Genomic DNA, 13132 nt, shown 5'->3' on the forward strand with positions numbered 1-13132 from the left:
ATATGGCTCGTTAACAATCGTCCATTGGTGTTGGCCCCAAAAAATCTTTATTGGTGCACCCCTAATGCTATCTAAAGCTTTGCTTAAATCTAGATAGGTCAGGTCCATTGCATTGCTTTTGTCTAAAAAAACAGTTTTCCTGTTGTAAGATTGGTCTGACACAGTCTTCCCTGGATAAAACGATGTGTTTTGTCCCATTTTCTGTTTTTTTTCCATATCCCTGATCATTTTATTCCTTCAATATATGTTCCAAGATCTTGTAAAATATTGAAGTCAAACTAGTAAGCCTGTCACTTTTGCTATTCTCCTGTCAGAGGCGCTGTCCCTGAATTGATGTATTATTACTTAGTCAGACAAAAAGATTGCTATTTCATATGCTGTTTTTTTCAGTATCTGGGTTCTTAATTAATCTCCAACTCAGACATAGTAATTTTCATAACACTATCCTCATTGACATTTGGTACGTTATCATTGTCCTCAATTACATTGTTATTGAGGACTGAGGCAAACTATTTACAGGCAGTCCTCGACTTACAACATTTCGAGTTACAACGTTTCGCACTTACAACGTTTATAAATTGACACCCTGTTTCAACTTTCTGACGTCAGTTTCAACTTTACAACACTTGATCTGATGCGACTCCATGCCAGTGAACAGGTTCAAGACTCCAGAAAAACCTGCAGCCAAGAATCCTGAGAAGACTCCAGCCAAGAACCGTTCAAAAAGTCCAACCAAGAGCCCTTCAAAAAGTCCAGCAAGTCACCAAAGAAGTCCTTCCAAATCACTATGATTGCTATTTACATATAGCATTAATGTAGCTATATTGCACATCTATAATTGATTGAGTACAAACTTTTTGATTATTTTTGGTGAAAACAGGGTGTTGGGCCTTGGTTCAGGAACCAATCCCCCATTTATAACAGTGCTTCCTATGGGAAAATTGGTTCCGAGTTACGGTGTTTCGACTTAAGACGCGGTTTTCAGGAACCATTTGTGTTGTAAGTCCAAGGACTGCCTGTATTCCGTACCTGGGTTGTAAGGTTATCTTTGGTCTTCACCACTATCTTCATTGTATAGTGTCCTGCTTTTTCCCTCCTTGTCCTGCTTTGATTTATGTGGCTGAGGACACTTTTGCTCTTTTAATTATCCCTGTGATGTTGGCAATGGCAGTGTACCGTTGTCGGTGGTTTGATGCTCAGGTCTCCCTAAAGGACTCTGATCAGCAACTGAGGAGCATTCTTCTGAGGACATGGAGCTTGTCTGCTCTAAAACAAATGAGATGTCATTCACCTTGAACAATTCCAGAGCCACATTATACTCACTAGAAGCATTGTCTCCCTCATGCAAAAACCTACTTGAAGCAGAGACAGGCCTCCAGAGCTGCCACCCAGAGTTCCATTCATACCTCCAGTATTCTGCACTTTGTAGAGTAGTCCTAACTAGTTATTCCCCTAGAGAAGTGTTCCCCAAATCTTGGGAGTTTACATCTCTCTGTAGTAAAGTCAAGCAGTCTTGCACCTCCCTACTTCAGCTGCTGCCTTTGATTGCCCCTGTAGTGGGCCAGTAGAGGGTGCTCCTGCGTTTAGCCACCTTCCTCACTGTGCCCGACCACCTTCTAGGCTCTGAGTGCCTCCCTGGGGGTGCCTTACGTCTGGCTGACCCCTTTCCTAGAGCACACCCGCTGCCTGGGCAGTCCTTAACTTATATAGCCCTTATGACCTCATTTCCCTGGTCCAATGGAGGCCAGCACCTGTTGGCTGTCAGCCAACCAATTTGAAATGCATCACTGGTTGCTAGGCAGATTGGCAGTCTCTAGCCCATCAGGGTGCCCAAGCCCCTCACCTAGGTATGTGATGCTAATCACGTAGGCAGAGGGAGCAGGTTTCCCCCCTCCCTCAGGAATGTATCCAGCTCAGGTTACCTAAAGAGATAGGGTAAGGTGTGTATCCTCTGCTGGGCCCATCCTAACCAAATTGTCACAGAGCAGAGTTTTCGGGGATAAGCAAGTGGCGTTCTGCCACAGCCCCTACTGCCGATTGCTGTTGATTCCTGTTGTTGATGGGAAGTGGTGGTGAGAGGAAGAAATAGTAACTACTAAGGTAAGGGGTTGTGAGAGCGGCTAAAGTAGTGGCTACTGATTGTCATTGTGATTCACACGCACCTTCCCTAGGAACCTTTCTCACTTTCCCAGGGAGGCATGCCCCACAGTTTGGGAAATGCTACCTTAGGGGACTCTGAGACCCACCTCCAGTATTTGGGCACTACTTTGGAATCACCCACTAGGTTGTGTATATGTTTATAGGAAATAATTTGTAATCATTGTTTGGAGAAGTAAATGAAGGTACTTAGCAGTAGCAGGAGTTCTTTGAGATGTATTGACCATATACACATTCTGATTCTACCCTGCTTCCATTCTTCCCATTCCATTCATTCCCCCATTCTTCCCAGCCATCATGGGGGGATTGGGGCTAGAGTACACACTATAGGGACTGCTAAAGCAAGAACTCTGAAATTTAGGGGTGCAAGACACCCAGAGATGATTGTGTATAAGGATAATACACTGTGAGGAACTCCAGTTACTGATGAGTAACTTTATTTTTTTAGATATGTCTATAGTCTGTAGAAACACTTACACAATGTTTTAAACTAGAGCCTAAGAACTAAGTGGTAGTATAGCCAACACAGTGTTGAGCTCATCAGAAGTTATAGACAGAGAAACTGCTTAAGTTTGCCCACACTGAACTCTATTCTGCAGATATTCCCAACAGTTTCTGCTTCTGGGTTTTTGAGTTTTTATAGGGAGATTTGAAAATCTTAGCCTCAGACTTTGATCAGTTAAAAGGCCACCTCAAAGCTGTAAGGATGAAGGAATTCACAACAGTTTAGATTACTGAATTGTTCATATTTGTCAGACATGCAGAACATGTAGAAAAGTCTTGCCCAAATTCACATAGATCTGTTTGTGGAATATTACAAAGTGTTACATAGCCACAGTTGTTTCACACTTATTATTAGATGGGCCCAAGAGATAAAGATTTCAGTTTATGTCATATTTGGAGTCAGTAAGAAATTTAACCCCATTGTCAGATTGGTATGGACTGTAGGGGGTGTTGCCTTCCTCTGTTGCAAGAGGCAGGACCCTCTACCCTTGAGCATATATTGTCAGCATTTTATAGAAGCAGAACATTGGCTGCTGTGGTTCCTCTGTTTTACATGTGGCAGGTTAGGGTGTTGGGTCTGTGTTGCATCAGGGCTGAGGGTAGTCTAATGTAGAGTTGATTATGGTTGTATGGGATGGTTTAGATAGGGATGATCCTGCCTTAGGCAGGGAGTTGGACTGGATGAGCACTGGAGTCCCTTCTAGCCCTACTTCTCTGTGACTACAACTCTAACATTTCCAGTCTCCCAGTTCAATTTCTGCTTTTTTAATATGAGCTTGTTGGCATCTAGGATGGATATAATAATATTATTTTCTCAATTTTTAAAAAAGGCTAATTTTCCTCAGGAAACCCATGTTTTATCTAAATTCATAATCGTTTAGAAAAAATAGATCTCCCACAAATAATGGAACTCAAAGATGCAATGTCAACTGATACTGTAGCATTACATTTTCCTAACAGCCATTCTCCAGGTCCTAATAGTGGCAGTTTTGAATTTTACGGTGACGTGGGGGTACAGGCAATGTGCTGGGGGCCACATGTGGGGGATGGGGAGGGCACAGGCAATCTGGCAGGACACAGGGCGGACCAGTTCCAGAGGAGCCACCTCTGCAGCCCAATGGGCAGGTTGCAGCACAAGGAGGGAGCACTACGCTGACATGGTCACCAAGGTGAGGTGCCCCCTGTCCACCCAGCAGCCATGGAGGACATAATTCTGCGCCACCACTGCTGACCCTGACCTCGGTGGCCATGGCAGTGCAACTCTCCCTCCTGTGCCAAGTCCTGCCTGCTGGGTCGCAGAGGCAGCTCGTCCAGATGTAGTCTGGCCTGGTTGCAGCCCCATGCCCTGCTGTGGGCACAGAAGTCTTGTGCCTCCCTGCCACATCTCATTGTCACCCTGTCCCATCCCCACCCCCCACACTGCATCACCTGTGCTGCACTGTCACGTCTCCTGTGCTCCCCACCCCAGTGCCCTGGGGCTTGTGCCGCCTCCCTCCCCAACGCAGCACCTGTGCCCTCTCCCCTCTGCCCCCATAGACTTACCTGGAGGGAGCTGCAGGAGCTGCTCTCAATTGCTGCCTAGCTGTCACATGCATGTGCGTGTACACACATGCACATGGTACCCCCTGAGTCCTGCTCCCTGCAGCTCCCTGCCAGCCTGCAAGGGGGAACCCATAATTTCCCGCGTTTTTCTCCTTTAAAAGAGAAAATCCATGTTTTTCCTTAGCGAATGGAAAACAAAGCTCTCTGCTTATAATCACCTGTGATTCAAATTTCACCTGATTTATATAAACCAACAACATTAGGGTTTTATGGATCAAGACCTTGAATTGTGACTAGATTATTAGGAGCCAGTGTAGATTCTGAAGCACTGAAGTAATATGTTCCCAGCCACCAACCCCAGGCAGAAAGTGGGCTGCCACATTCTGTGCCATCTGCAACAGATAGTCCTCAAGGGTAACCCAACATGGAGCACATTGCAGTCATCTAGCCTTAAGTTTACAAGCACGTTGACAATGGTTGCTGGATCTGAAACAGAAAAAAGGGTCATAGCCTTCTCACATCACAACACTTATTTGAAACATTAATACACAACACTTACCAATGAACAAAATCTTATATTATGAAGTCTTCTCTACACACCTTCTAATTCTGAGCTGCATGCAACCTATATTATCAGCCGTTCTTCCTAGAAACAGACATAAATTTGCACTTTTCTTGTACTAACCTTTACCATATGTCTTGTAGGTGGTAGTCAGTCAGACTGCGAATGTCAAGCTAGTCATCTCAGCTCACAACCCCTACATTTGACATTTTGGGTATAGATGCTTAAAGGAATAATTATGCTGCAACGTGTTTAGGATCAAGTGTGCAGTGTGTCTCTTGAGAAAAAAACTGACACTAAATTATGATTGTATTTCTGATAATGAAAGTATGCCCTTTTAGGGTATCCCAGTCTACCATGAGCAGCTCAAATCTTAATCATGAACTAAGATACAGTAGCCCTTAGTTTGGCCTGAGTTATAGTTGATTTTGGTTTTAATATAAGTAAAAAGCTAATTTAATCACTATAGTCAAGTTGCCATCAGTTTTACATAAATACATGTAAATTTTAAGTTTACTTAAATGTTTAATTATGACTTCATAAAATGCTTCATTTTATTAGACACTCTCCTGTTATACAGTTATGATTACATTGTGCAGTTCCTGCTATATTGGATATGATGGATATATATGAAAAAATGAAATTATTTGTAGATAACATTTCAAGAGGCTCAGCATTTGGCTCCCACAGGTCTGTGTACATGCCAAAGTGTTAAGGGGGAGGCACAATTTGAAAAAAAGGGATGGTAGTCTCTCAGTAAAGTTTACTTTAACTCAGAGTTTAGTTTTATCTGGATATTGGTCAGTGTAATTTGTTGTTTTTTTTTCCTTTTATAGCTTTTCAATAAAAGGATGTAAATTATGAACAGTAGCTCTGATTTGGATTTTAGCAACTATTATCTTTCTTTCTTTTTTTACTTGGGATCCACTGTCACAGAAAGGGATGAGATGTCTCCCATGCTGATAATTCTCCCTCTTTTCTAGGAGAAACAGATTGTCATGACTTGAGAAAAAAATCCTTTAATTTCTTTGGATGTGCTAGTATGTGCATCCAAGGGCCCACTCTTCCATATGGCTTGAACCCTGCCAAACTGAGTGTCTTTGGAGGATAATGCATGCTGATGGCTCATAGGCTTGATCAAATATGAAAGTCCTTTCTGCATTTAGCACATTTTCTTGTGCAGTACTTCAGCTGGACAGTAACAGATATTCATTTTTTTTAGGGTGACTGTTGGATCTGTATGGAGCTCATGTCTACCTCGTTTGATAAATTTTACAAATATGTATATAGTGTATTAGATGACGTTATTCCAGAAGAAATCTTAGGCAAAATCACTTTAGCTGTAAGTATTTTAATTATTTTATAACATTTTAAAAATAACTTAAATGTTTTGCATATGATTTTTTGGGGATCATTTCCCCCTGATAATGAATGAATTGGTTGATTCATACTTTCTAATATTATACCATTGTTTTACTATGCTCAAGACCTATTTCCTTACACATGGGTTTATTATCTAATGCAGATGTATTTAATAATCTTTGGGGCTGGCTTCCTTATACCACTTTAGCAGCCTGTTACAATCTGAGACTGCTCAAGTGGTGGAGCCCATTTTCATTGCCCCTTTAACAGTTCTAGGGAATTCTGGGACTGTTCAGGCATCAGAAATGCCCATGGGTGGCAGTAGCATAACTCGGCTGGGGCAAACAGAGCACTAGCCTCAGGCACTGACTTGGAGGGGGCACCAGTTTGGTCCCCTTCCCCCAGGAGTTTTTCTCCTGACAGGCACGGAACCAAGTTGGTGCAACTGAGCAGGGGAAGTGCTGTGCCTAGTGGTGCATTTGGAGGGAAAGGAGGGTGGAAGGATGCAAAGGCTTTGCTGTGGGAGGTACAGTCATGCTTCTGGGGGTGGGGGGCAAAGGGGAGCACCAGAAGCAGCTTCCAGAAGCTCGAACTGCTGCCTGCACCTCAAGGACGGCAGCCCAAAGTCACGTTCATAGGAGCGAGCAAAAGAAATAGCAGCAGCTGCCATTCAAGTCAGGAGAACCCCAGCATGTAAGCCCCACCCCATCTCCTTACACACCTTCTTACACACCTGGCAAGAGAGGGGCAGAGGAGAGAAGAAAGCAGTCCTCCTCACTCTTGCTACCCCTGCAAGGCAAGGGACTGTCTTTGGCAGTTGCTGCTTTACCTAGCAGGGGAGAGGGCAGGGGTCAATGATGGGACTTCTCTGGGGATGTGGAAACCCAAGAAACAACCTTCTTGCCCCCTGGCTGGAGAGAGGGCCTTTGAGGCATGGTTGTAATGCTCCAACCAGGGAGCTGGAACACCAGTATGCCCCCTTCTCATCCACCTCTAGTGCTAACATCTGTTTGTCAAAAAGCAGATGAACTGTAACCTGCTGCCTCTGTGGCTGTCAGCACTGGACCCTTTGACGTTTCAGATAAATTACTCATTCTAAGTAAATCTTTCTCCCCCTCCAGCAATTAAGCGGACAATTCTTAAATGTCAGTTCCAAAAGATAGGTATGTTTGAGTTACGTAAATGAACACTTACGTGATTAACTGGGTTCAGAAAAACATCCTCTCTTGTATACCACAGGGTTAGGGGTTAAGCCTTAGGAAACTGAGTTTGAAAACTGAACTAGAACTGTTTATGTACAGCAAGGGAAAGGTGGGCATATAAAACTTATTGTCATTCTCTTGTTACCATGTAATAGTCTATAAAACCTGGTGCTTCACTGGGAAGGAAGACATGCTAGTGGTTTGCATTTGTTTTAGATTGGGTTTCTCAGATGCATTTAATTACCTCCAAACTGAGTGTGTCTACACGTGACACTATGTTGCTGTAGTGAAGCACTATGGCAATGTAGCTCGTCATTACAGTGATGTAGCATCAGCAGGCAGAAACTGTGATGCCAACACAGCTTCGCTGTAGTGACAAGCTACCTTGCTATAGTGTTCCACTATGTCAATGTAGCTGGTAAAAATAACCGTGCGCTGGCAGGATGGCGCAGTTACTGTGCCATCATTTAGTACTTCCTAAAGCAAGTACTAAATGACAGCACAGTAACAACTGTGCCATGGGGGGGCATGTGTAGATGCACCCACTCAAGGGTAAACCCTTGACAGCCTGAAAGGAGAACAAGTTATTTTGGTTTTAACAAAGGTCTAAGAATTGAAATCCCTCTTCTGCAAGAGCCTTCTTTACTGATAAGAAAAGCCATACACAAACAGGCTGTCCAGCCCTCCATGCCAACTCTTAGATGGCTGCACCTGCTTTCTCACCAAATATAAAACATACATTCCCCCAACTCACTGTAGGACAGTGCCACATTTTCACTGGGTGCATCTACAGGAGATGATATGTCTTTGTAGTGATGAACTATTGCAACATAGCCCATTGCTATAGTAACGTAGCATCAGTGGTCACAAACCGTGATGCCAACACTACTGCACAGTAGCAACAAGTACAGTAGCTCATTGCTCATTGCTGTACAGTAGCTCATTGCTACTGTGCAGTAAGATTGCAAATGACCCATGCACCACTGGGACTGCGCAGTAACAGCAGTTACTGTGAAGACTTTTAGTACTTGCTAAAACAAATGCTAAATGACTGCACAGTAACAACTGCACAGTCAGGCACTCATGTAGATGTACCCGCTGTGTCTATAACATCATTTGTAATAGGAGAGCTGAGATGTGAAGGATTTTGAACTGGTTAATCCTTGTTCTAAATAATTGTTATCTTTCCAAAACTTCACATTTGGAGCAGCAATTGTTCAGATCTGGTCTCTGTCCAAAAGCAATTTCTTAAAAACAATGCCTACTTCTCCTAAAAGAACTCCAACCCTCCAGGAGAGTGAAAACATTTTCTTAAAACAAATTTTGCAACTCTGAAGGAAAATGGAAATCTGAAGTTTGACAGAGAAATAACCCTTGTGAAAGATTGTGTCTTTGAATATTCTGGTCGAAATTGGTGTAGGTTTGACCAAGTTACAAGTCCCAGAGAACTGAACTTGAAATATATGCATTACAGTTTATATGTTTTTAGTGTTTTAGCTTTATTGCACATAAATATGTGCTTATGTCAGCAGCACAGTTAGGAAAATCATAAGTCTGTTAATTAAATGCAAAACTTGCTTCATTCACTGTGTTATAAAATAAAAGCATCTGGGCCCTGAAGCTCATGGGGAAGTACTTCCCCATAAGGTGAGCTGCAAAGGATTTCAGACACTGACCGGATAATTTAATATTGTAGTATTTTCTTTTCTGTCATCTTTTCTCTTACAAAAAACAAACAAACCTGGAAACAACATTTAAAATAATCCTAATAGAACATTAATATTGCACTTTTCAATCGTTGATGTGTGCCAATAATAATTCTTGACATGTATCTACATGGTTTAAGATTTTAAATGATTGGGATCCTCTGTGGGGCCATTCTATTACACTTTGGGTATCTAAAACAGTGTTTCCCAACCAGTGTCCCATGGCACAAAAGTGTGTCATCAGAAATGAACAGATGTGCCACGGAATTTTGCCGTGGCAGTGAGCTACAATGTGCTACAATGGGTTTGAGGATGGGGAATGCCTTAACAGGTGTGCTGCAGACAATTTTTATTAATGTAAGTGTGCCTTGGGCTGGAAAAGGTTGGAAAACACTGATCTAAATAACAGTTTTCCAGCCACCTAAGTGGCCTTTTTGGCACTTATACATAGTTTGCTGTTTTATTATCTCTGCAGTGTAGATACATAAACATCCATATGTATACTGTGCATGTTAGTAGCCTGTGCAGCCACATACACACACCCCATGTTTGTGCGCAATTTAAAAAATTGTAACTGGACAAAAAATCGTGACTAGTGAACAGGGTTAGAGGCATGGACGGAGAAGCAGCAGAAGAAAGGTGCCTCCATTTTTTAGCCCCAAAAGTGCTTCCTTTAAATACTGGCTCCCGGGGCAGCCAGAAGAGGGCTAGTAGGAAGCAAACAACCTAGAGCAAGTGTCACTTGGTCAGAAGCCTGCTGCTCAACTCGAAAGTATCTCAATATCAGAATAGAATCTAAAGAGGAGACTGTACAGGGTTGCTAGCTCAAGACATTTTATTTTTTACTGACAGTCAAATTTTTTGTTGACATATGTTTTACTTAATATACATGTAACCCTTATGCCAGCCTTGGACAATCATCTACCACATCACCCATCAACCATAGTAAAAAAGTTTGGTTGTCAGTAAAAAGTTTACAGATTATCAGTTAAAAACAAATCTTGGGTCAGAAACACTGTTTGATAATAGCAGTGATTTCATATCATGCTGCGTTCACCCCAGGGATCCTCTACTCTCCCCACACCCTGATGCTTCCAACCATACCCAATTCCATGCTACCTCTAGCCTACCCTAAACCTTATCACCACCAGCCCCACCCCGCCATCCCAGCACGAGCCCCCAAAGAAGCACAACTGTCTGCCTACCTGTGAGGCGAGCAGTGTTACAAACAGGCATAGATAGGGACGTTGTGGGTTGCCAGGTCTGGGGCCACTCAGGGATTGAGGTGCCAACTAGGGTCACGAGAAGTGAGCAGAACCCTGGCTACGGACCAAATCAAGAAGCCAGGAGATCAGGCAGAAAGTACAGTCAGAGAGCGAGCTACATTGAAAAGATGGGAGATTGGGCAAAGAACAGAGGACCAAGTTGAGTCCTGTTGCCCAGACACTTCCTGTTCTGGGTCTGGAGTTTATATGGAGGAGTAGAGGGTTAGCTGACCCTGTCAAGCCATTCTGGTGCTAGTGAGAGGGTTAGACTGGGGCAGGCAATTTTGGGCGGAGGGCCGCTTACTGAGTTTTGGCAAGCCTTCGAGGGCTGCATGACAGGCAGCCAGGGGCAAATAAATATTAATTTTCTAAAATTTTTAGGGGTCCCATGAGCTGGATGGAATGGCCTGGCGGGCCGCATCCAACCCACGGGCCGCCTTTTGCCCACCCCTGGGTTAGACTCTTCTGGAAGCCTCAGAACAGCCTTGATTATCCTGGATGGCCAGCTGTAGGATGGCAGACCAAGATGAGTAGCTCTACTGGTCAGGCCAAAGCTTCAGGTTTGAAACCATGGTCTGACATGCAGCAGCAGATTGCTCTGTGGGAGGGGGCTATTCAGGCTCCCATGAGCTCCCTATAGGGTACTGTGCTTCTGCTTAGACACCAGGCTTATCAGTTCATCAAACTGATCTCCAGTTTCTTTCTGATGAGGGATCTTCAACCAAGCTACCAGTTCCTTTGTTAGTTTTTTTTTTTATGGATGACTGAATTTTTTATGGACTATATGGACAAGAGTTTTTAGCCTGTTTTTAAGGACATTTGGCAACCCTGGGACAGCATTAATATCTGCCCTTTGCTTTGATGGTCAGAGCATAGTGCTGGGAAGTGAGAGTTGTAGGTTCAAGTCCCTTCTGGGTGTGGGGGAACTTCATGTCCTAGGCAAGTCCCTTAACCACTCAGTTATTGGGGCTAAAATGTGGATATGTGGTGATTATCTTCCACCATTTTTTCTGGGACTTATGCCTGTGTACCTGCTTATATAGATGCATAGATGCCCAGCCAGTCCATAGCCTACCCAGTATGGGCAATATAATTATATATGCATATATGTCTGTAAACTGTGTCTAAGTGCCATTTTTGTGGTTGGAAAACTGTCATTTAGGTACACAAAGGATAACAGAATTCCACTTCAGGTACTCAACACTTTGGAAAATTAGGCCATTTATCTGGATGCCTAAATATGGCTTAGGATCAAAACTTCAGGCACACATTTTTCAAAAACCTTAGCCATCAAAATTACCCGTAAACTCTAGTAACATGGACACTGAGTTTGGTTAAAAACAGAGGCTATTAAGAAAGTTTCATGATGTAGGCTACCCAAGTTTTCAGTTATGTTAGGAATGGAATGTGAAGTGGAGTTGCACTTCAGGAATCAGGTGATACTAGTTGAAAAGAAATTGCTTAGTAAGTGGCTTCTGATTAAGCTTTAAAAAGTGTACCTCTTAGAGAAAAGATAGCTTACCAGGTCATTACCTTGGCTTCATCAGTATGCAGACATGTAAACAATTTAAAAAATAGATTAGAAGTAGCTCAGACATTATGCCTGAGGCTAAACCCCATGCTGATTTACCTGATCTTATAATCGTCATTTTTTTTCCTTTTCCCTACTGCTGTGGTAAAGTCCCCATGAACAGTAGAGAAAATAATGTATATGTATTGGTGTCAAGTACTTAAAGTGAACGTACCAAGAACACACAGGATATTTTTTTCCCTGGCTACTATCACTATAAATGAGCTTTCACTTGAGAATCAAACTAGATTCTTCCTTTTTTTATGCACAAATCAGATTTGTTTAGGCCAGATTTTAACCTAGCAAACAGCTGTGCAGCTCCATAGCTTAGAGAGAAATGTATCAGTCTGATGGAAATTTTGGAAAATAATATTTTTAAAGACACACAAGAAGGAAGAGACACTATCTTGCCTGCTCTGCGCTGTGCAGGCTCTGCAGGATTAATTGGGAGTAAAATGCATTAAAGCATATTTTGGTTCTTAGAGTCTGGAGATTTAATTCTCTCCTCTTTGGGAGGCAAATGTTTGGACAAGTAAAAAAAGGGCCATTTGTAAGAATCATTCTTCAGAGAACTGTTGTACTTTATTGATCACATCATCCTTTGAGTGCTTAACAGTATAACAGCTATATACTGTTAACATATTTTTAATACAAATTTGGGGACATCATTTTGATAATCTATTCAGCAAACAGCTAAGTGAGAAAATATTACTAATTTTCAGTCATTTAAAAATTTTCTATGTTGATGTCTTTCCATCCATGAAATCAGTGACAAAACTCCCATTGGCTTCTGCTGACTTGTATCTTTTTTGTGTTCTGTAGTCCCTTACTCATCTATTAGTTCCACTGAAATGATCAGTGGAATGATGTGGTCATTAATAATCTTCAACATAAATTGAACACTGGCCAAGCTGGGCCATGAGTTAGCTATTAAGATAAATATAGTTTAATCTTTTCAATAGTTAATGGCTTGTGTCCTGATAAATTATAACACTTTACTCTTCTGTTTCACTTTCCCTGTGTACATAAAAATTGGGGTTATTTTTTGTTTTTGTTTTAAAGCAACGTTCATTGAAAAAAAACAGATCAAAAGAAGAATCTATTGCATTCAAATAGTGTCTGTCACAACTATGCAGTTGGTCCATAACCTTCTTCTTTTCTTTTAGACTGTGAAAGCACTAAACCACTTAAAAGAAAACTTGAAAATAATTCACAGAGGTAAGTTTAAATCTTTCTCTTCTGAGAATCAACAATTTTTCCCT

The 13132-nt window shown here is 42.2% G+C and overlaps 1 protein-coding gene across 1 annotated transcript in view; it reads left to right on the plus strand.

Annotated features, from left to right (window-relative positions):
* Positions 1-13132, plus strand: part of MAP2K4 (mitogen-activated protein kinase kinase 4) — a 155890-nt gene that overhangs the window by 107246 nt on the left and 35512 nt on the right. Inside the window, exons 7-8 of the mRNA XM_025193803.1 lie at positions 5988-6107; positions 13037-13088. Coding sequence (XP_025049588.1) covers positions 5988-6107; positions 13037-13088 — 172 coding nt within the window. The remainder of the gene's footprint in view (positions 1-5987; positions 6108-13036; positions 13089-13132) is intronic.

The sequence above is a fragment of the Alligator sinensis genome, unplaced genomic scaffold (assembly GCF_000455745.1).
Source record: "Alligator sinensis unplaced genomic scaffold, ASM45574v1 scaffold77_1, whole genome shotgun sequence".
In the NCBI taxonomy this organism is placed as follows: domain Eukaryota; kingdom Metazoa; phylum Chordata; order Crocodylia; family Alligatoridae; genus Alligator; species Alligator sinensis.